The following is a 25,414-nucleotide window of genomic DNA, read 5'->3' as shown; positions in this document are numbered from 1 at the left end:
TCGTCTCTTAATCTGCATGTATAGATATGCACGTCATTGTCATTTTGATTTAATATTTCCAGGTTCCTGCTTCATCTGTCTTGCTGAATACACATCAGCTATTTGGAATGATTTAATTATTTGGAGTATTTACTCCGAAGCAGATGCAACTATACGCATTAGTGTTTCATATACCAGATCAGGTAGGCGGTTATGGGAGAACGAAACTATTCGACCAGTTACAATAAAAGGTAATGATTGAAGTCAAATTTTCGGAAAAGATGATCGATATTGGCCCATACTTATAGCGGGAAAGTGCGTTCACTTTGTAAAAACAGTTGAAGCATTATATTTTTATTCCATATGCAGTAACTGCTGATCTGCTGTCACGCTGAAGTAGACCAATTTTAAAGATAATTAAATGACTCCACTCCTCTCAGGCTTAGATTTAATTTCGTTTAGTCAATTCGTTTTGGAGAAAACTGGCATTTTTCACTCATTGATCAGAGAACTTCTAAAAAAATTGCTTCCTTTGCCACTTCATATCTCTGAGAGATCGGATTGTCAGCTGCGGCGTCTCTGAAATCTAAAAATCATACCTCTAACGAGTCTCAAGAGCTCCTTCAACTTCCACTAGAAAATAAAATCAAAATACATGGCACAGCTCAACGATAAGCATGAGTAACAGAACTGCGATTGTCTAGGGTGAATAGTGTGAATGACAAACTGAAATCATAATTCACACATTTATATCAATAACCATACAATACGAATAAACGATATCATAACTTTAACTTCATTTTGAGTGTGAAAATATCTATTTGCCTTCTGAAATAATTAATTGTGATAAAAGGCACAAAAAGTTCAAATTTAAAAACGTACATTTACTAGTAATAAAAGTCGATAATTTCGAGTAAAATGTTCTGAATACACTCCGCAAACTGGTTCATGTTTAAAATGAATCACCAGTATAGTGCCGCTAGTAAAATAAGGAAAAACTAGAGGTGTCACAGACTGGACGGAAGGGAAGGAGAAATTGAAATTAAACTATGCTTATTGCATTTATAGGATTTGGTGGGTGTTTTAGCCTGAATGCGTACGTTCTGTTCCTTCGAAACAGTAGGTATCGTCCATGTATTTTGTTTGATGGGTAGGTTAATTGGTTTAAAGGTGTTGACAAATCTAATTGGTACTTTTTCCTGAATTAATCCCCTTCTGGCCTCAAACATCTTCGATATTCAACACTTCGCCCAAACTGGTGTAGTTCTATAAAAGTCGAATGGAAAACTCCAAGTCTTTCACTCGATATTCTGTGATCGATTTTCTAAGTTGGATACGGTAAGTCTGTGGTCCTGAGCAATCAAATGATGCCGAAGGTTGGTGGGGACTGAGGTGAATTGAGAGATGATGAAGCTGAAGGCGGGGCTGTGACTAGGATTAGATAGTGGCGGTCAGGGTAGGAGGTAGGTAAACCTGGGGGCGAAGTAGTCGGGTTCGGGGGCTTGGGCCCCTAGCAGGAGGCCCTATGGGATGATAGATAGCCCGCCGCCGCCGATAGGGTAGGGGCAAGAAGCGAAACACAGTTAAACAGACAATGGATGAGGCAGATTTTTTCAATATATTTAAATGTCTTTGATTTAATGTCACGTCTTTTGACTCGGTATCTAATAAATCCGGGTAGGAAGAGAGAATGCTTGCACAGCAGTGAAAGACATCAGTTAAGGCAAGTGATATTGAAGCCACGTTGATTACGAGTTCATGTCGTTGAAGCGACATTTAAACAAAGTTATTTCATTATCAGATGTATGGGATGACAGAAGCTCGGATAACATCATACTGTATGATTCGAAGGTGGATCCACATCACTCGCTGAGGGCTACGGGTATGGTGCATTGTCCGGATTTGCACCTTTGGCTGAAGGACTGGGCTGTGGTGCAGCCACGCTGTATGATGCCTGAGGGGTGCCGTATGAAGGAGATGCGCCGTATGAAGGCGGAGGGGCGCCGTATGAAGGCGGTGGGACGCCGTACGAAGGAGGAGGGGCGCCGTATGAAGACTGAGGGATCGTGTAAGAAACACCGTAGTTAGCCCCTGCGTGAGGATAGGCTCCGGACATTGGAATTGGTTCAAGGACAACTTGGCCGGGATAGGGGGCGGTCGTGACGTATGGAGTGGCCAACACAACGCGGGGTGGAGGCAATTCGGATATCTGAAAGAGATGAGTGTTAATATAATGAACCAGTAAAGACATTTTGAACTTTTCCTTAATTTTTCAGTACATTTAAATTCATTTCACACATTAATCACTAAATGATTTTGACATTTTTGTCAGTACATTTTTTCTCAAATTAGGTCTTGCTAAATATTAAGACTAACTCTAGCACGCCCCCAACGTGTCTAAAACTCAACTGGAAGAAACTTAAAGCCCAAAAAGGGAAAATTACCGAATCATAAAGCAGCTTTGCCAAAAGAAAATTACCTAACCAGTGTGCGATTTAAATATCTCCTTGAATTAGTCCTTGTGTTTCCGTAGTTACAAACGCTTAGGGTAGCTACTACAACACTAACTTGGAAGGGTTCTTGCCTGTTGAAGTGTCCTGCAGGTAATCCAACCAGAACTCTAATAAACAAAGTTCTATTAAGGCTAATCAAGTTAACCAGGATCGAAATCTTATGTGTTAGCGTTCTTGTTCAGCTAGTTGGGAAGAGGCATGCGACAGCAGCCCGACCCTTGCCGCTGCCAAGTGATGTTGCTATTAGGGCTTTTTTCGTCCTAATTCCCCGCTCTTAAATGAGTTGGCCTGACAAAATTTCCTGGGGCTGATGTTTCCGCTTCTGGCTTGTTAATGTATTAATGTACATGGTGGACTGTCTAGTTTTTTTGTGGACTGTCTAGCTTTTAGTGCATTGGCATCAATTAAGTTCATAATATTGCAGTCATAATCATTCTTACTATTATGACTAAGAGAAGACTCTGATGACGCCAACCAAAATTTGAACCATGTATTTTGCAAATTTTTTATAACTGCTAATATGAACCATGTATGTTACAAATTTTGATGACTGTTTAACCTCTATCGTAAATGTGAATTGCTTCATTTGATGTCTGCGTCAAGATCCGAGAAATTAAATGGAAAGGACCGTGTTTAATTCCCTCTTGGCGTTCTGCCTAGTCTGCCAACTAATTGATTTCTGATATGATGATCATTGATCAGAAAGTTAACGTGGATAAATTTTACATGTTCGTTGCTCTGCTTAAAACGAGCCCAAGCCCAATCACCTCACTCTAAATTTTAAAGTTCAGATTTCACCATAATTTGCCATGGTTTAGTCAACTGAGAAACAATTTATTTACTACGAATTTTTGTATGTGTATATACTGGTAAGTTCTCTTCAAAGACCAGTTGGGAACAATGGTGAAGATGGTTACTTTTACCTAAAATCCTACACTTCTTGAAGATCAAGCAACATTTTCGTATGCTTACAATAACTCTTCGGTACATGAGGGCAAAGACCGGTGAAAAGAGGAAGAAAATCGCCGAGATGAAGAGCAGCACGATTGCGAAGGCTTCAGATTCTTCTTCCACGATGCCATATATTGCGGTGAAGAAGAAGTTGAGTGCGCATAGAGCAGTCATGCCCGCGAAGGCAAGTAGTGTCACAATTCTCGTCTGTGAATATATATTTCATTACGATATGGGTAAAGCAAGTAATGAATGAAGGTGATCCCTCATATTAATGGATTCATTTCACACATCTCTGATCAGTCAATAACTAAATTATTCTTAACTTCATTCGAAATCAAATTTTTCTTAATCTTTCTGACGCGGCTGGCGATGTTTCGATTGTAATGATCTGCTCACATAGTGGACAATTTCAAATAATAAATAATTAATGGACCGTATTTCTTGTTACTCATGAAAAGGAACTTTTGACCATTGCAAAACATGCCACCAATGCTACGGTAGACCACTGAGTACGAAGATCCCTTTACTCCACAAAACAGCACTTGCTTGAGAACAAACGTGCAAAACTAAATGTGTGCTGGAAATTTTTTACCGATACATATTAGATCGTAGCAAAGTATAGAGTTTTACATTTGAAAATCACTGTGGATTGTAAGCAAATTAGTTTAATTCGATGCAGAATGCACAATATCAATGAGATAAATCAGAATAATTATCAATTAACTGCTTCTTATTCTGTTGCCGCTAATCAGCGTACGCCTTGCGCATAACCGCTTCTGTCGCTTTGAATGTTATACAAGAGTTTTCTCACTGATCGAGCGCCGATCCAGAGGAGCGTAGCAGCCGTGAGGCTCACGATGCCACCAATGACCATCTCCCAAGGCACAAAGTTCTCTGCAGATGATCAGTCAAGTCTTAGTATCAATACTGTGAAAATCAATTTACATGACAATTTCATTTACTTTGTGTAGTTATCTCTATGCCGCAGAACCTCATTGTTCACAAGCGAATAAGTTCGTAAAAAAAATTGTGAAACAATATTCGTTTGGATTCAATAGCTTGCGATGTGGAACAGATTGAGTGCTCGCGCTGAGATTTATATGAAGTGATTTTTAACTGCCATTTGGTTGAAATTTATCCCAATACATCTAGGCTGAAAACTTGTTAACCGGCCAGCCACTGTCAAAAATTTATAGGCACACGCATAAATGGACGTATTATTAAGGCGAACTTTCGTAAAAATATGACAGTATTATATTTTCTGTGATCTGAAAATATCTATATTGAGCCTCGGGTTCGCTAAGCTCATTACATTAGTCCAAGCACACAAAATTTAAGGTTTTTCCTTACGACTTTGCAGCCACGAGGCCAAGAATATTAGTTAAAGTTCAAGTACTTTTACTTAACTTTTATTTTTAATCAGAGGTGCTCGGGATTCTCATGCTCATATACGCTCTCCAGGCTTGCGTTCTTTTCAGCTTTTTGAACTCTTCGCTCATATTTCTGCATTTTTTTCAATCGCATTTGCTGTTGCCTTGTTTTCAGGCCCTAGGTTCATTTTTTTTAATTTAGTAGCTCTGCCAGCAGCAGTAGTGTTTGAAGGGCTGGAGGTCATAATTGAATCAATGAATGCACTCAAAAAGAATGCGGTAGCATCAAGCCGAAAGACAATCCGCAAATTTTGAATTTTTCTTGTTTAATACGCCTTCCAAGATCATTGTAGTAAAAATACACAAAACATCAAGAGTGATCCTATGAAAATGCAGCAGAAACTGCTGGAACCTAAGCGCACTACTATATAAATCTCTTACTATACAGTGTTTATTTTCAGTACATTTTTTTTATTGTTTGAATTAGTGAAGAATAACGGAGTAGCATGTAATGAAGCGTACTGACTTGATGACTGATGAGGGATACGAGTGACACAAAGCCTTTCCATTATTCTAGCCTACCTTATCAAATGGTAACGTAAATATATCAAACATAAGTAATTAAGTAACGCATTTTTCCCTTACTACGCATGCAGTAGGACAACACGAACTGATCGAATTTTCCACCGAGTTAAAGTTTACCTCGATATTTTAATCCGTCGCCATTGAAACTTTAGACCACAAGCTTTTGGTTAGGTATCAATCGCGTTCATAATTAGACGTTCATTGATTTATCAAATGAGAGATATATCCATTAAAACGTGGGTAGCTCTCATTGATGTTGAGGCATTCGTAGCCGAATCGCTGGTTATATAAAGATAGTTTCATCATGTCATCGCGCCCACTTAAGCTAGAACAAAATTTCATTATTTACATGAATCAATAAAATTCGAAGACCATTTTAAAACACTTCCTGGCTTCCAACAGTTTCAGATAAATTTCAAGCTAAAACTTTGAGCTTTTTACTACTGATTATATAAATAAATAAAGAAATTAACCAAACTTCGCACACACCCCACCGACCAACATGCTTGCTAGTCACGCAATAACCACCCTATCAAAACTTGGAGGTGGTGCAACTCTGAATTAGGGACCAGGACTCGGGGAGCACATTAATAAGCTTCGATCTTCTATGTACGATTCTGCTCAGGGTTTGAATGGCAGACTCTGGGCCGCTTGCTAGCTCGGTATGACTCGGCTCGGCCTAACCTTCTCATACTCTGAGGCGACTATAAAGTCGGAAAGGAGATTCTGACCAGAAACTGATTTCGATCGGACGGCCAAACAGACCATGAATGACTTTTCGCCGGGTGTAACGACTATTTGGCCGAACCCTAGGCGGTCCCCGAATTTTGTTAGGGGCATAGCAGCAGTATTCAAGGATGTGATACACGTACGCACCATTGCAGCATCATTCTTTCCAGTGACACACTCATCATAGAAACATTCATGCTAGTCTCACACTCACAATAGCATCATTCTTGCCAGTCTCAATCTCACCACAGCATCATTCTCGCCACTCCAGCACTCACCACAGCATCATTGTTGCCAGGCTCACTCTCACCACAGCATCATTTTTTTCATTGTAATTTTCAACACTCATTTTTCATTCTTGCCATCTCACTCTCACCATAGCAGCATTCATATATAAGTCACATACTCGCCAGATCATCATTCTAGCAGATCAAGTACTCACCATAGTAGCACTCGGAGGCATTATCGCAGCTCTTGTAGTCAATATTGACACCGCCAGTGATGATGAGCGCCACGCTGAGGCCCTGTAAGTGTGTTCATCATTGGTGGTATGGATAATTCATGTACAGGTCAGAATTTTTCATCATTCGTGAGTCAGTGCTTATTATGCTAAGAGAACAATTCAATTCCATTGAAATCATTCCACGATTAAAAAAAGTATATAACATGAACTTTATGAAATGTACCAAAAAATAATTCCGTAAAGTTTGGGATTTTAAATAATTTTATCTGCTCAACAGGAATTAAATTCAAGCACGAACCACTTGCACGCCGCAGACGATGTATGCTGTGGTCTGGTATTTTAGACCACAGGCGAATTCCTTGTCCGGCATCACTGCGTCGATATATTTTCTGTAATGGAATAAAGCTATTGACACCTGAAGTATTTCGGGGTAATGTATTCGCTCAGAAAACAAAATCCACGTACGTGTAAAAATTGAAAGTTTCTGGTCACTTTTCAAATTTATTACTTCATTTAATTCTCAGTCGTGTTCACGAAGATATGGCATTTTTATTAATAGATTCTATTGAAGTTCTGTTGTTGAACTCTTTAAATCTTCTGTAATTTGCATCTTCATTTATCATATATTTTAAAGCAAAGTTATTGTTCAATATTCATATTTTTGTCGCGGACTTCAACATTGGACTCACTCAGCCGTTGATGGCTGATATTTTATTCCAGTTAATTAATAAATGAAGTGGTTTGAACTTAGTGCCTCATGATCGACATTTATTGATGGTCTTTAAACTAAATTAATTTCATTTCATAGACACGTCATCGCGAAGCAGCGATGCATGTGTACACAAGTCGGGCACTACTGATGACAAGCAAGTCAGACTGACGTCAAATTTTAGGTTTTTGGTTTATAAATTTACGTCTTACTAGGATAGTAAAAAATCTGCCCCTGGGCACTATCGGTGAAGCTGGGTATGTGTCGATGTACTTCAAATTACACAAGTTGGAGGTAATCATTAATTTTAGATGAAGAAGAGTTACTTACCTGACTTATTATCACGAGTGTTAAATTGCGACTGGGTTCGTGGATGACGTCGGTTGCATTTTAATCACTTTCTTATCAGGAGCATGTGAGGGACGATACAAGCCCTGATAAGATGAACCAACCTTCCATTGCCTTGTCTCTTTTATTGTGAAAAGATGATAGGTGCTGGAGAAGATAGAAATAAAAAAAAAGAGGATTAAGACATTACCATTCGAATATATTATGTACAAACAGTAGCATCACTTGAAACTACGGGATATATATTAGTTTGAGACTGGCATAAGTAATTGATTAGTTAATATAATATCCTTGAAAGGTATTTTTTCTTATGATGGCGTCAAAAATTTGCCGTTCATATTCAAGTTTACAAAATTCTTAAAATATATTCTTTTTGGTAAATCAATAGGGCAGGTACATTTTATCAGATCAAATCAATCGAAGGGTGGCTAATGTGTCCAAAACACGCAATATGAGCATAATAAGATTTATATTTTCTTAAAGTCATGTTAGAATAAAAAAGTAATTGATTGAACGAACCCGCCTGCATGATATTGCAGAATTTTATTTCAGCCATTTTTTTCTGCTGTAATATTGACATATGAAAATGTTATTGAGTGATAAAATAGAAATTCGTATTTATAGTAGATATCTTATAATAATCTAGGTTATATAATAAAGAAATTTAAAGCAAAATGAGATTTTACGACATTCTATTCTTATTCATTTCAACTTCTGCTGAGATTTACTTAACTCCCATTTGACCAAAATATATCACTAAGTGATGAAGTTATACAGCTGTGATGCAGCGTTATTACATATATTGCTTACTTCTGTGCCCACACTTATCAGTCAGTATTGCTGCCACTGTATAGCTACTGGATACACAAGGTAGTGAAAGCAATGCTAACGTATGAATGTATGTATAATGGTAGCAGTGTTGTTTGTGACTGCAGGGGTGCTGGATGTGGATGAACTGGCGTACTCATGCAGGGATGAGAGCGCAAGAAATGAGTGCTGTATTTATGACGGAGACCGTTGAGGATGTGATCATGGAATGTGAGAGAATATAGAGTTATGATGTAAGTTTATGATGTAGGTTATTCTGCACGAGTGGAGTGATGGTGGTAAGAGATTGTGGTGTGAGAAAACAGGTGAAGACTGGGTTGCAGCGATTCTGGGTTTGTCCGAGTCATTTGGAGAGTAGGCATAGTAGGAGGATGGCAAGAAGTCCCGACGAATCACGAATAAAAAAATGAAATAAAATGCTAATTAAATAATAATGAATGAGTAAACATTAACCTTGCTGAATATCATTCGTTTTATTCCTGTTTCTGAATTTGCCATCACTATTTTGGTTTGAAACTTAAATTTAATTCTTGCTCTGTTCAATTCAAAAACGTGCTCTGTTCGATTTCAATTTATAACTTGCTTCACTTCACCCTTCTCGCAAGAATATTCGAGCAGTCCGTTGCCTGACTCAACAACAGCAGCAACTTGCAGGGTGCTGTAGCTACAACGCGTATCTCTTGCCCCGACATCTTCTTCGACCATCTAGCTAGATTTTAGTCCGAGGATACGCCATGTTGAAAATGTTTAGCCCCTACTCTTAATTTTAGCTCATGGAGTAGAGTTACTATTTGAAGCCCGGCCTGAGCACCGTCGAGTCCTTTGCATGAACGCGAGCGAGGCATCATCAGGCATGTGCTAGTTTTGGTATCGTGGGCGCTACGGTTGGCATCCTCTCTGGCACGGGATGCCTGTCGGAGACCACCATTGTCGTGCTTCGAACGGACTATCATGATCCCTTCTCTCAAGAACGTAGCCTATAACACTTCTGAATTGAAACGTTATCAGCCGCAAGCCACCAGACAGATCACATCCAATGAGCCCACAGGAAAGTAGCCAGACGTACTATGGCTCAGCATCGTCTGCCTTCGGGCTCGAAAGGATGACGTCACGGCACCGAATCGCGAGATGCATTGTAGGATCGGCGGCCATATTTGTTGCATAGTCTAGCCTTCGCTTACGTTTTTAATCTACTGCGCTTGTCTATTTTTGAAGTTTTGTCTATTTTGAAGATGGGACGTTACTGCGCTGTTGTTGAATGCACCAGTCGTTCTCACACTTATTTAAACAGAAAATTGGACAATGGAATGTGTTTCTTTAGTTGACCAGCCGTGTATGCCGTGCATATCGTATCAGTTTACGTATCGTAATGATATACGTATCGCATAGCAGTTTACCAGCCATGAATATTTATGATTTACGATACTAAATACTTTCCAGGGGAAAAATATGCTACTTGCCACTAGATAATCTGCATAATTAAGAATAAAAAGTAATAATATTTACAGCTCAGATTACATTGTCATGATCCATAGTCCTCACCTTGGTGGCAATGACTATATGTTGTTGCAGTTAGCTAGTTTGTGTGTGTATATCTCCTGCACCCACCCATCCACAAATTGCTTGAATGCTTCAAGCGTCTTGTAAGCCTTGAATTCTTGCGAGGTGTATTGGATGACACCTAATACCAAATAGTTCAGTAAATTACCGTGTGAAACGGGAGGCAGCCTTGCAAAATCTGCATACAACTGCTTTGCCGGCACTTCGTAGGGATCAACACCGTTTATGTCGAACAATTTTCTTAAATACCGGTCACTCGCTGAAGGAAGGCTTTTTTGACAATAGCTTAATCGTTTCTGATTTGCTCTTGCTTTCTCCATTGCCACCAAAACATCCAAACGTGTAGGAACGAAAGAGTAATGGGCACACTGGACTGCTTCGAAACAACTTGAGTTGCTCTGCGTGCAATACACCAGCTAGTTGCCTCTGAACACGGCAATCTTCACAAATTTTAGTTGCGTCGACTAGTCGAAGCAACTATTCGCCTCGTGTATATTTCGAAGTTGCTTCGCCTCGAAGCAACTATTCGCCTTAAGCTAAGGCCTGAGTGTGCAACAAACATGGCGGCATAGCAACGTGGATTACGTGGAAACGCGGTAGCTTGGCGAACCCGATTTTTAACATGTTCTGTTCCGTAAAATCAAATTGTTTAGACGAAATAAGATGAGTTTTCCGTCTATGAGTCGGGTTCACGATTTGTTTTGCTTCTTCGAATACAAAAGATCGAGAAAATTTTTTTATTTGTACTTTAATGTTCACAGAGTATTTTTAAAACACTAACGAGCTTTGATCAAGACAATAAACAAGCACTAACATACATACGTTAAATAAATTTAGATATAAATAAATATATTGGTACAGTGAATTAAACGACTATGCTCGACGATCACGGCAGCAATGGCTACTTTTTCTGCTATTTACTCACCTGGTTTCCGTTGCTTAATCGCCACATGCATGTGACTCACACGACTTATTGTGAGTCACAACTACAGTAAGATAGAATAGAGTGATATCAAACTGAAATAATAATTAGCAATTTCATATCAATGATTATACAATACGAATGAACAAAATCCAAATATATGTAACAATCTTTCAAGTGTAGAGATACCAATTTGCTGGCCGCGAGAGTAAGTTGCAATGAGCAAGGAGCACAAAAAAGTTAGTGCTCGAAAAACTTCTCTTTCAGGAAAAAAGATATATATAAGATATTCGGTATACGTATAATAAGTCAACTAAGATATATGCAAGTCCTGTGGAGCGGTCGCTGAACGCCGCATCGAGCCCAAACGGCCTCACGCGGTTAAAATTTCTCGGTCAAGCTCTGCCTTCTAACGTCTGGCTGCACATTCCCCTCCTCCACTCCCCCTCCTCTACATTTTTAATCAGCGAGCGTCATACTACTAATTTTTCTACGAAATTGTTCTCTATTATCAAATTGGTTGTTTTCTTACTAATAACCTTCATTGAAGGTTATATTCCTTTATTATATTATATTATATTATAATATATTATTAGCTTCAGACAAGGGCTTTGAAAGCTGATCGAAAGGAACTGCGAAGAGAAGAGGGAGGGAAGAAGGAATGTTTACCTTGAACGACAGAAGATTTATTGCCATATAGGGTAGGCTGCGCCTACACCCGGTACCACAATGGGTCAGGTCTTGCTTAAATCTACGGAATTTTCACTTACGACTAATAATGTCGACTAATATCTAATGCTAAAAGAATGATTCAGAAATGCTTTGTGTAGAGGTCAATGAAGAATAAATAGTTAAATTAACTTGTGTCGCGAAAATGTTAGAAAATGTTGTCGCGCTGGAAAAAGTTGCTCATTTTACGATCTTCATATGGTTTAAAATTTTTGTTCGTGATAAAAGTGATAATACATAGTTTACATAATATATCTTACTGTCCTTTAATTGGAAATAATTAGCCAGATCACCATTCCAAATTTCAGACTTGTATCTTATTTAGGAGGAGAGTTATTGGTTGCCTTCATTGTTAAGAACCCTCATAGGGATTAAGGTCGGGCCGCCTGCGTTGTCTGCATATCTGCACATATAATCGCGGTAAGAAAACTGACATGCTGGTGCAGTTGACAGGCCTCAAGGTTGTGTTGGTGAAGAGTTGTGTTATTTACAAGTTGGAGGATATGTAGGGGCTATGATGCTAGTCATTTTGATCCTTCGAACTGTTGTTATTGTTAGTGAATGTTGTCTGGTGAGAAGGTGAGTTGGTTACACTGCCTTGAAAAATCATAATCGGTACTTTTTATTTTCATTAATTGATTCTCTTCCGCTCTCCATTTATTTATCGAATCAAGGGTCGATATAACACTTTGCTAACCCTATTGTAGCTCTTAAAAGTATTGTGAATGGCTCTCGGTTATTTGGTTGATATATATTATTTGGTCAACTTTCTAAGTTGTATAGGATCGGGTTAGGGTCCTGAAGTTGAGGGATAAAAGGCCTCCAAAAGAGGTTGAGAGATAGCTAGTGAGATGAAGATTGAAGGCGGGGATGTGATTAGGATGAGGTATAGATGAGGTCGCGGAACAGAGATGACAACCGCTCTTCCTGGTAATAATACGTCCGGAACTCCTCATACGGCACTCCTGAAGGAAGCAACAATGGAGTGATGGGAAGGCAGGAAGCGAAGCACAGTGAGCCACAGTCCAACAAACATTGTACAAGGCAAATAGTGTCAATGGAGTAGAGACATATGTACTATATACGCTCCTATAGTGAGAGAGACATAGGCTCCTAGTGACACGCACTTACGATGCAGTAACTACCTAATCCGAGTAAGGGGTGAGCGTGTCTGAGCAGCACAGACAGCCATAGAACCACGAATCACATGTAACAGGGGACGATTTTACAGTCTCGGATTAAGCTGCATGTTTCGACGGTGGTTCCACATCTCCCGCTGGTGGGTACGGGTTCGGAGAGGCGCCGTCTGCCGAAGGACTGGACTGTGATGCAGCTACGCCGTATGAAGGAGAAGGGGCGTCGTATGAAGGAGGAGGGGCGCCGTATGAAAGAGAAGGGGCGTCGTATGAAGGAGAAGGGGCGTCGTATGAAGGAGGAGGGGCGTCGTATGAAGGAGCAGGGGCGCCATATGAAGAAGGAGGGATCGTGTAGGAAACACCGTAGGTAACCCCTGCATGAGGATAGACTCCGGACATTGAATTTGGATCGACGGCAGCTTGGTCGAAGTGAGGGGTGGTTATGACGTACGGCGTGGCCAACACAACGCGGGGTAGAGGCATTTGTGATATCTGAAAAAGTTGAGTTTTAATATAATAAAACAGTAAAGCAAAATTTCTAATTTTGCCTTATTTCTTTCAGTGCATTTACATCAATTACGTTGTTGAAGTATTGAATAAACTTTGGTGTTTTCAGTTTTTATCAAACTATTTTTCTTCAATTTTGTCACGCCAGACATCAAAACTAAATCTAGTTTGTATCAGTTTACTTAATACACGCATGCTCAACGGAAAATTACAGTGAAAAAAATGGAACCAGCGAATTATAAAATATCTTTACCATAAATATCATCACCTTTTAATCCTGCCTGTAAGAATAATGGCATGCGCATTAATATGAATAATACTGCACGCATTGATTTCCATTCAAATTACTGCAAAATTTCATCAAATATCAACGCTCGGAAAACTACAGCAGTAACTTGCAAGTGCCCCGAGCGCAGAAGTGTAGGGCAGATCTCAGACGAATAAAATGTTATCTAGGCTGATCAAATTAGCTAAGATCATTTTTTTTCAAGTGGTGTAGATTTTTTGTCCGATTTATAAATGCTATCAAGAAGGGTTGCGTGGCAGATATTCCATTTCCCCGCCAAGTTCTTCGTTAACGGCATTTTTTTAGATGCGCTCGTCTGATCAAATTTATGGGGCATTTATATCTGTTTCTGGCCTTCTTAATGAACAATCTCGATTTTTTATATTTGTTTGTTGTGCGCATAGTACCTATGTTCACAATATTAAAGTCTGCTATTTAAGTTAACATCTGGTTTAATAATGAAGTAATTAACGTGAGTATATACATTTTCTTTACTAAGCTTTTGCTCACTATATATAAGAGGTAAATCACCTCACCGAAATTCTACAGGTTTCGCTTACAGTTCAGGTTGTTATATGTTAAGAAACCTGAGATAAATTGTCTTCACGGCGAATTTTTTTCATTTTGTTCAGAGACTCGGAAGAAGGGATGGCAAAAAATTAACCTTAAATCCTACAGTATTTGGGTGACAATGTAGTATTTTCATATACTTACAATAATTCTGCGGTACATGATGACAAAGACCGTTGAAAAGAACTGCCAAATCGATGCAGTGAAGAGGAGGGCGATTGGGAAAACTTCATAACCGTTCGTGATGGCGTGGATCGCAGCAAATAAGAAGATAAATAAGCTGAAGATCGCCAGTGAAGCATAGCAGCGTAGCAATGGTAGTCTCGTCTGTTGATACATACTCCAGTAAAATTTAATAAAAAAAAATCGCAAATAAACTTACGTTAGTAATATTATTAAATTCTTCGTTGGTAGCTTCCCCGTATATAAAACATAAGTAAATGATTAGAAGGTTTTATTAAAAATTTACTTTGCGAGGATGGCTGTCTTTCGGTTGCTTTTATCTGGTCATCTATCGTAATGTTTCATCTAATAAATAAGTGGACCGTTTTCCTTGTTCCTTGTCCAGTGGAACTTTCCCAGGCTAACAGGTCACCGTTTACACTATAAACTCTCAATCTCTGGAAGACATGAATGAGAGCAAAACAATTGCATGTAATTTTTTTCATGTGAAACATATTTAACCGTTGCAGAACATATACGTATTAAATAAATTGCTTGTAGATTATTTCCCCTCTAGAGTGCATGAAAATTGTAGAATTAAAATAAACTTTCAGTCTGTATTAAACGGTGCTATATATCGTTGAAATTTCTAGGAATGTTTTCTGTTTATTCACCGTTCCGTTATCCCGTTCATGAGACCAATATGTGATATTGCAGCCGCCCTCCGCTTACGAGTACGACCAAGTTTGAAGCGAAGGCTTACGTACGTGCCGTGATTTGGAATGATTTTAATCACGTTCACTAACCCTAAGGAAGAGACTCTGGTTTTACTTCAAGTATACGTGTGCAATGGAAATACTACTGCGGATTAATTGAATGGGAACTGCGATACATGCGAACAAATACTTAATTACTGTAATAGTTTACTTGTCTTTCATGATGCATGTCAAGATCGTATGTTGATGCTTTGTCATAACAGAATGAAATATAACTTGTTGACCGTATTATATTTAGTTATTACTTCGGGTCGATATCCTTTGAGAAATATCGATAGCCATAATTATTTTTTCAAGTCTGATTAAACAGAAATTATGTGTGTGGATATTTTTCATTTGTTATCTCCGTCAATTCTTAATGTTTTTTTATTTGAGCCCTTACTGCCCAGAAATGTGCCCTCCTAAAATTTGTATCCCAACTTAAATTTCTTTGTCAGACATCACAGTGAGAACATCCGAAGAGTTGTGGCTATCCTCAAGATTGAGTCGTGGACCAACTTTATCCGAAAAACCTCGTCATGCAGCATGTAAGGATCAAGTCATTTCTAGCTAATCCTGGGGTAATATTTGCATCCGCAGATAGTCTGTGTTCATTAGCCGGCCATCAGCCACTCTTGCTCTGGCCGCCAGCGCCATAGGTTAGTAACTGATAGTGTTCTCTTGATGGGAAATCTTCACTTGTCTTGCCTGTGAATATTATGTTCTGTACCTTTGAAACATTTAAGGGGCCATGCTGATCTCTCTTGTATCCATTCCAGTTCCGGTTGGGGAGACTGCCATTTCTAGCTAACCCTAGGGTAATATTTGCATCCGCAGTCATAGTCTGTGTTCATTAGCCGGCCATCAGCCACTCTTGCTCTGGCCGCCAGCGCCATAGGTTAGTAACTGATAGTGTTCTCTTGATGGGAAATCTTCACTTGTCTTGCCTGTGAATATTATGTTCTGTACCTTTGAAACATTTAAGGGGCCATGCTGATCTCTCTTGTATCCATTCCAGTTCCGGTTGGGGAGACTATCTACTATCTGACACACCAGTGACCCGAGTTAACAGCAAGACTATCACAGCCGTGTTACCAAGTAGGCCTATGGAACTACCAGTCGTCTGTACCTCTACCCGCCATCTGTGAACCAGTCGTGTGGTCTACTTCCAGTCGTCCGTAACTCTAGTGCCAGTCGTCCGTAACTCAGTGCCAGTCGTCCGTAACTCTGCCGTCAGTCGTCCGTGGCACTACCTCCAGTCGTCCGTAACTCTAGTGTCAGTCGTCCGTAACCCTACCGTCAGTCTTCCATAACTGTACCGTCAGTCGTCTGGGATTCTCCCGTCGGCTAACTGCACTCCTTCATCGGATCTTGCCTTGTTCCTAAGTTAAGTTGTCAATTCGTTTATATTTCATTAAAGTTATTGTGTGATGCGTCCATTATTACCCACCGGTTCGACTGATGCCGTTTCGCCTCATTGATATCCTTACAGTTACACAACATCAATAACTTTGCTGATCACCGACTTCATGCTACATACAAAGAATACCATTAATTTGAGTTTCTAATTTCTGGACAGTCATTGTAGCTGGTCCGATTGCGCCATCAACGACTGTGATCTTCACCTTGAGCATGGAAAATGTAGTAGCATTACTAAACGAATCCAAATCGTTCACTAAACCGCGCATGTTTTGAACCAAATCACTTCGCTTTATTAAGTGTCAATTATGGATTCATTTTCTCACTGATCGAGCGCCATACAGAGGAGCGAGGCACCGATGGCGCAGAAGATGCCACACACCACCATCACCGCAGCCACCACGTTGTCTGTAAAAGATTAGCCTAATCAACTATGAGCTGCAACACAATGCAGATCAATTAAAACAATAATTTATTTTAATTTACCACATTACTTTTTTTTGTGGAACCCTACTTCTATAGCTTGTTAGTTCACAAGTGAATAGGTTCGTAAAGCAAACAATGTTATAATGGATTCGCAAAATGTATCACGGTTTTCAAACGCCAAGCCGCCTGTACGATGTACCTACAATGTTTAGAATGAATGTTCTAATTTTTGTGAGCGAAGAAGAAAAATAAAGGAACCGTAGGAATAGGTCTAGTGTAGTGTGGTTTGGTGCACATCCTGTTGCAGCGTGCGACGATACTCCGTTCTGCGCTGGGTTACTGGCAGGCTTCATTGTAGCGAAAATCAGCACCTTATTTCTTCCAGGGAGGCCACGGCTAGCCACTACCTATCCGCAGCTCCTGTGCTCTGTTTAATCTTGTACTCGGGTTGATTCAACTTAATATTCTTGATTCTGGTTAGTATGAACTCGCAAGTTCCGTCGTTCAAGTATTCCGTTCTTTATTAAAATTGTTTGTGGAACCCATTTATTATAATCATCGGTACCCAAGTTTATCACGCTGTCCTATATGCATACCGACCCGAACATTGTTCCTCCTTTAGCTCTAATCTTATAGAAAGAGTGAGGAGACTCAGGAGAGTTTTAAGAGTGTTATTGTCATCGAGCTATTTAGCGCTTATGAGGGCTCAACGCAGTCAGGAGTGACAGGAGTGCTGAGACATGTTATCATAAGCAAGGTACTACTGAATTCTATTTGGAAATGACGACATCAGAAAAGGCGTTGAAGCTTTTGTCTATCCCATGCAGTGCAGACGACACGACTAAGTCTGATGCTACTGTGCTGGGATGGAAAGGAAAAAGATGAAAAATTTAGACCGGTCATAACAAATGAAAAATTACAAAATCCGATGTTTCTGAGGCTGGAGTGTCATGATGGTATTTATTTTAACGAAAAATTGTTTCGTTTGTAACCAACGACGTAGAACAGGGTGGATTCTCAAACCGAGATTCCATTGTACACTTCTTCAAAAATGATAACTCACTGATGTCAACGGCAAGTCCACAGAATCAAGTAAAAACTGCATGTGCCATTCAAATCCGTAAAATCTCTTACCGCCGAACTCAGTACATACACTGTCCGCACAGGTCACGCATTCTTAATAATACGTAAACATGGGATTCAATGCAGGATCTACTCTATCTCGGATAACAATTCCGTAACAAATATAATTTCCTGTTTGATTTGACTCCAAAAGATCTCGGAATGGAATAATTAGTCACTATTTAAAGATACATAACTTATTAATATGACACGAATTACTTTATTTATTCCCTAGAATTTCCGGCACTTCCCATGTCTGCAATTCAAATACAGTCACCAGATTCAAATAATCCCAAACTTTAGAATAGCTTTCGAGGGTATATCACCAACGAGAACGCGTTGAAAACGAAAATTTGTAGTTCACGAAGAAATTACAGGACGATCACATCCTCACACTTAAACTGGATCTTACAGCTTTAAAAACAGAAACTCGTGAAGTCTCACGAGAAACATTCAACACGCACTCACCATCGTAGCAATCTGGGTCGAAACCTGCGAACGCTTCACTGCAGATTTCGTAGCCGAAATTAAAGCTGCCAGTGATGATGAGGGCGAGACTAAAGCCCTGTAGGTGTGTGTGGCTGCCATTAATAATAATTTTTTCTTGTAAACATTTCACCTCTACTTTTTGCGGGATACAAGAAATGAGGCTTAAGAAATATCAGTTTTCAAACAATTAATACGTTACAACATCAAACATTAAGTTATATAGTATGACACACGAGGGAAATATCACCTTACTCTGCTTCTCGAAAAAATTCATTCAATTCATGGCATTCAACCACCGAAATATCTTATTGCATGAAATTTTTCATTCTGCCCAAAAATACGGACCATTTGCACGCCGGAGACGATGTACGCCGTCGTCTGGTACTTCAGACCGCATGCAAATTCCTCTTCTGGCATCACTGCGTAGAGTTGACCTTGCAATGGAGGAACAATATTTTCAACTGATATATTGTCCGGAAAAATAATTATTCAGCGTGAAGCATAGTCCACATGCAAGAAAAAAATAATAGTTTATGCTCAAGTGCTATTACTGAGCTGAAGTCAATTTGATGGTATTTACAATATATGTATGTACATAGCCTTCAAGTATATACGGCATTTTTCGGTAACGAAAGCTATTGCGACGTATGGATGTTTGTAACGAATTATACACTGTGCTTGACTGCTTTTAATTTTGCATTTCATTTTCAATCGTCATTAGATTAGATTGAAGTTTATTGCGATATGCATTCGATCTATGGCCGTTGTAGACTCATTATCAAATATTTACCATGAACAACTAATCTTCAGAGTTGTCACAGACAGTAGGTGCTTATATTATTAGTTAAGCTCAACCAAATCGAGCTACAAGCAGTCGCGTGGCATTAATGAATTATTCTTAATTGACATGTATATATAATTTAACCAAAATCGCGTCTCAAGCTAAAAATTATCTGTAGGTATTTATTTTTATTAATTTTTTTAAACACGCTGTCGCGTAACAGCGTCACATAGCATAACTACTCATGCGTGCACAGCTGATGACTACCCAAAACATTGTGACGTCAAACACACGCGTTTTCGTCCAAAAATTTCCGTCATACAGAAATTATCCACCGTTCCTTAATTACGTAAAAAAATCTGCTAAGTGACCCTAGCGGTGAAGATGAATATTTATCGGCTTACTATAAATTTCCTAAGTGGGAGATTAACTTCAATTTCAGTATTAAGGTACTTACTTATACTTAACTTATTAACACGAAGGTCTAATTGCAACTAGTTGTATGACTTTGGTTGCATGTCAACCGCTCCATAGCTTACTTATCAGAAGCATGAGAGGACGATATTACCTCGGATAAGATATTGCAACCTTCCATTGTGGCGCTAACAGGAGATATCAGGGTTCAGGGTAGGGTGGCCCAGTGGTTACAATTCAGAGTATCAGGATCGGAGCACAGAGGCGCGGGTTCGATCCCAGCTCTGAGCGCCAGTTAATGGTCAGAATCGGCGAGGAGGACGGGCGGTTAAGCAAAAGCAAAATTTGAAGCAGCGAGTTGCGAGTTCGAGACTCACAACAAGCAGTGGATGTTCTGCGATGTTAAGAATCGGCGACAGGCCTTCGGTCTAATGAACGCTGAAACCGCTATTATTATTATTATCTGTTGCACATGTATCCGCTTAACAATTGATTGTTTATACGCGTTATTACTAGGTATACGCACGTACCAACCAGTATACCCAACTTAACCAGATCAGCCGCTATACATTTTTTTTACTTTTTTTCTTTTTCTCTCTTCTTTTTGCCACACAATTCCTACTACACACAGCAATCCCCCAATTGTGGCCTTTTCGTGTATGTGTCATTAGTGTATAAAACAGTCTTGCATTAGTTTTATCTAGCCAAAAAACCCTAACCAAACTGAACACAGCCTGATATGTCCTAACCTAACCTGTCGTATCCTAACCTGTCCTAACCCAACCCAATCTAACCTAACCTAACTTAACCTAACTTAACTTATCCTAACCTAACCTAAGCTAGCCTGAACTAACCTTGCCTTACCTAACCTAACCACCCTTTGTCATGGTCGCCATATGAACTTGTTGATGGCTTGAACCTAACCTCAGAAAATGACGTATATTTTACGACATGTTTAATTTCCTACCTGATCCATTTCCATACCGTGCATAATTGGGGCCGGAGTTCGCATTTCCAACACTCACTGAACGTATTGAAAATGCGAACTCCGGCCTAAATACTCCAAACTTCAATAACCTATGTGTCAGTTTTCCTCTATCAAAGCAAATAGTGCAAAAAGTTTGAATACTTAGTCGATGGTTGCAAGAAACACAGCTTCAAGACTTCTTAAGCTACCAGTTTCTCAACTTACTAGTCCCACTCACGAGCGCTGCGAGCTCCTGCACGCCGGTGGCCATCATCGTACGTCGTAATAACTGCTTAAGGGGAGCGTCTACCCTAAAATTGAAAATTTTTACTTTCTCGGTTTTCATACTAATTTTAAAGCTGACATTCTGCCCTATCCAACGGTACCACTGCCATCTCCCTACGTTGATTTATGATTTCACGACATTTCATGAAAGGGGGGCGGGTTGGGGGGGGCTTTAAGTAATTAGATAGGAACTAATNATATCTATAGCTGTCTCTTATACACATCTAGATGTGTATAAGAGACAGGAAGTGGCCGGGCTAATTTTCGTTGTCAATGTTAACAACAAACAAACAAACAAACAAACAAACAAACGCGAAGCTAAGCTAAGAAAAACGTGTTAAAAACGTGTTAAAAACGGCTAGGTCGTTTTATAGATAAAGATTTTACGCATCGAATGATATGTGTCTTGATGTCGTAGCTTGAAAATCCTAGGAGGAGATAGATTTCAAATGTACTCCCTTTTTTGACCGTTTTCTATGAATTTCACGTTTTCTTTCATTTTTTTCGAAAAATTAACAGGAACAAAATGTGAGTTTTTTTCCATTTTACATATGTGTACCAAGTTTCAGAGTGGTCCGTTTGTAAATAGCCGAGATAATTTTTGGGGTAGACGCTCCCCTTAATCGAAATTCTAGTTGAAGTCTTGTTTGACGGCAGATATCGAGGGAACGTCAGGGCCCCGAGCTCAACACCCGGGGCCATTAAAAGGGAACTTTTGTTTTCTTTTCATTGTTATTCGTGTCAATTTTCTTCAATCCTGATCGTTACCGAGTTAAAGGACTTCGAAAGAGCTGAAAATCACAGTTACGGATCGGGCTCATTCGGACACGGAGCAATATGAATGTTTCACGAAAACCGTTTTCTACAGAACATTTGAGTTTTTTTCTTTTGCATTAATAATTCTAAAGAGCTGAAGCAGGTAACCATATATGAATGATGTTTATAAGTTAAAATTAAGATGATCAAATATTCGCTCAAAAAGTGAAAAAAAAAATCAAATTTTTGGTCTAATTTTATTCATCAAGTTTCTTAAAGAAATAATAGTTCGAAAATAAGTGATATACACACTAATTAGCTCAGTTTTATCCTCTGTTGATTGAAACTTTCAGAAAGCTTCCAAGAAATACGCAGCTCGCACAATAATCTTATGAGTAAAGAAGTTGAAAACGTTCAGGGGAGCTCTCGAAGTTACGCGATTCCGACGAAAATTCGGTCAATTCTTGTCCAATTTGAAAAATCATATCTCAAGTTCTATAGAAGCTAAGATCATGAAGCAGGGTCCAAATTAAAGGCAAAGACTTGTGCTTGATGATTAGAGTTGTTGAAAAATCTAGAAAAATTTTTCCGTATAGTTGTGAAGAAAAAAGTAAAAAAGTTGGTAGAAACATGAACAAAGTTTCGCTCACAACTTTGTGAGTTTTCATTTTTTCGGAAATCTGTACATGTATAACATAATTTGTGTATCTCGTTGAGACGCGTAGAGAATATGGCGTCAGAATTTCAAAAAATCGGTACGGTTTGGCCGTGAAAATTGAAAAACCACCGAAAAATGGCCGAAAACAATTTTTTCAGGGTCAACTTTGACCCCCAATTTGGGGATGAAGTTTAGACCCGACAAAAATCCCAAACGAAACTCCAATCCCAAACTTCGAAATCCCAAACACACTCCAATCCTTTATCTTTTGTTTGAAATCAAGCCTATTGCTCTGAGTTTGCAACGTTTTGAGACGTGATCGTTTCCGCAACTTCATTTTAGGTCATTTTTTGACCAAATTTCCCTTTTTTGGTGGGATTTTTTTGGGGGGGAAGGTGTGGAATTTTCGGAAATCCGACAAGAAGGTTTGGTACACAAAATATGCATGCGTACGTGTCTGTGCCAATTTTCAAAAGATTCTAAAGGGTGAGCTTCTGGGAAAAATGGCTCGAGTGGAAACTTTGACCTCAAAGCCCCCTATACGTAATTATACAGCAGCCTCTCAAAAGTGGAGAGTACAAGTATAGCGTCCGCTTCGCTGGTTGTAGGCACACGGAAAGTGATCCGCTCCTGCCGAATGAAAGTGACTGCTTAATGCACTATATGGTTAGCTCAGCGTGCGCAATTTTACAATTGTGGCGAGTGTTTACTCAAGATTTTTTCTTTAAATGACAATCTTACTTCCAAATGGCCAACTCGTTCCCGCTTCCTTTATTATTCATCTTCAGAAGAAGAACGTTAGACCTGCTCGCCCCCTAGCGCGCGGCTGCGCTACCTCGGGTGACACCCTTCGACAGCAGCTTTGACGGTCCGGCCGAGCTCGTATTGTGGTTACGGTCCCGTACTGGTTTAACGGGAGGCCCAACTATTAATTAACGGGAGGCCCAACTCGATCTCTAAAAGATTAACATTGAGCGCTCTATGTGAAAACGATATGCACATAAAAATTTTAACAACGCTTTACACGGAGAATTGAGATTGAAATTTTGCTAATTTATAAGCATTGCCAATTAAAATATTATTAATTAGTTCAGGATTTATTTAGATTTTTACGAAGTTATACTTAAAAACGTTAATGAAAGTGTAATAAAATCGAAGGTTAATAATATCGACTAAAACTCGCGCCAAAATTCGGACCAACTGTGCAGGCCGGTACATTTTTCACCTGATAAATGATTGCTCATTTGAATTATTATGTATATCAGACACTCGAAATGTACATAATTAGAATGACTTTTTTTACTCCAAGTTTACTTGCGCAGAATATGAAGTTGAGTTTAACCTGACTGTAGACTCGTTTTGTCATGGTTGAACTAGAATATATATAGTTCATCAATTCGTTTCGGCACATCGATTTAGTATCTATGGTAGGGAAATATTATAGCTTATGGAAGAAATAGTTATTACAATAAAATCTTTTAAGATATAATACATTAATATAACATTATTTGAAATTTCATGTTATAACTTCCCAAATCGCTTAGTAAGTCATTTATAAGTCCCGTATTCATGAGTCAGTAATTTGATTTTTTAATTAAAACCAATAAACGTATTTTTTAAGCAACTGGGCCACTCATAATTCCTTCAATACTTAACGGATCTGCATGAATTTTGGAATGTGAGTATTAATTATCGATACGCTGCCGCATGATTTATTACAGATTTTTACATGAATTATTTTGTAATTAAAACCAATAAACGTATTTTCTAAGCAACTGGGCCACTCATAATTCCTTCAATACTCAACGGATCTGTATGAATTTTGGAATGTGAGTATTAATTATCGATACGCTGCCGCAGGAATTATTACAGATTTTTGCATGAATTATTTCCTAACCGAACCTAACTTAACCTAACCTAATAATAAGTCATGTAAAAATCTGTAATAATTCCTGCGGCAGCGTATCGATAATCAATACTCATATTCCAAAATTCATACAGATGCGTTAACTATTTAAGGAATTATGAGTGGCCCAGTTGCGCGAGTCCGCTGGCGAGTCCGTAGAATTGTCGATCGAGTACATCGCTGTCCCTCTCGGCCGCGTCTCGGGCACTTGCCGGCGCATGCCTCTGAAGCGGCTGAACCCCTATACACGAGGATAGTAGCGTGGACAGTTCAAGCGGCGGATGAACTAGCGGCTAGTACTATCCCTGTGTACAGGCACCTTATCGCTCTGAAAATCCTAAAAAGTATTAAATTTTATCAGAGCGAATACTTTGGCATGCCGTTCTACATTATATCATAAATATGCGGATCAAATTTTCCGAAAGTATGTTCATTATAATTATTTCGTAAAATTTATACCTCGATTTATGTGAATTATAACTCTTAAAACCAAAAATCGAATTTCACCCATGATTGCTATCAATGCTTTGCACAAGCTAATAACTTTATATTCTACTCATAATTTCATGGAAACTTCTCACACTCATTTATGTTTCTAATACCATGTTTGAGCTATGATTTTAATTTTTCGACGAGTCTGGCCCAGATTTTGTCTCACGTTTTCACTGTGGCAATATCGAGATCGTTACGCAAAAGAGACGCCGTACGACGGCCATATTTCTTGTGTTGTGGTAGACCGGCGTAGCTCTCATTTGACTATTTTAATAAAATTGTATTCAGTTGAATGCAAGGGCAGCAATTTTCCTATTATTTATAGAGATATTGTGTGTGAAGATTTATTAATTTTCTGTTGTACGATTTGTAACAGACTAAAATCACTAAATTACTGCCACTAACTAACTATGAGTGTGGTCAATTGGTCATGACTCGTGTGACATGTCTCATGTGATGTACCTATTGGCTAGTACCATCAGTCCATCACTAATAGAGAGTAGACTAGCCTACCTAGTGTGAGCCTTACTAGGACTAGTCCACCAGTCTAAATCATTGAATGAGACTGGAAATAGGTATATGTACTAAAAAAAC

At 39.1% G+C, this 25,414-nt stretch overlaps 2 protein-coding genes across 2 annotated transcripts; both read right to left on the bottom strand.

The window, feature by feature from the left end:
• Positions 1–711: 711 nt before the first annotated feature.
• LOC108677210 (extensin) lies at positions 712–7,682 on the bottom strand. Its single transcript, XM_018165398.2, has 6 exons — positions 7,633–7,682; positions 6,892–6,982; positions 6,573–6,654; positions 4,258–4,340; positions 3,465–3,650; positions 712–2,188 (listed from the first exon to the last, which is right to left on the bottom strand). Exons 2-6 carry the CDS (start codon positions 6,961–6,963, stop codon positions 1,856–1,858), a joined length of 756 nt encoding a protein of 251 aa, XP_018020887.1. The 5' UTR covers positions 6,964–6,982; positions 7,633–7,682; the 3' UTR covers positions 712–1,855.
• A 4,291-nt stretch (positions 7,683–11,973) lies between these two features.
• LOC108677181 (postacrosomal sheath WW domain-binding protein) lies at positions 11,974–16,872 on the bottom strand. The gene is made up of 3 exons (XM_018165347.2): positions 16,851–16,872; positions 14,333–14,515; positions 11,974–13,317 (listed from the first exon to the last, which is right to left on the bottom strand). Exons 2-3 carry the CDS (start codon positions 14,348–14,350, stop codon positions 12,928–12,930), a joined length of 408 nt encoding a protein of 135 aa, XP_018020836.1. The 5' UTR covers positions 14,351–14,515; positions 16,851–16,872; the 3' UTR covers positions 11,974–12,927.
• Positions 16,873–25,414: the final 8,542 nt, after the last annotated feature.

This window comes from Hyalella azteca, unplaced genomic scaffold (genome assembly GCF_000764305.2).
Source record: "Hyalella azteca isolate HAZT.00-mixed unplaced genomic scaffold, Hazt_2.0.2 contig6587, whole genome shotgun sequence".
Taxonomy (NCBI): Eukaryota; Metazoa; Arthropoda; class Malacostraca; order Amphipoda; family Hyalellidae; genus Hyalella; species Hyalella azteca.
The sequence above is the reverse complement of the archived record's forward strand: the minus strand, read 5'-3'. Positions and strand labels throughout refer to the sequence as shown.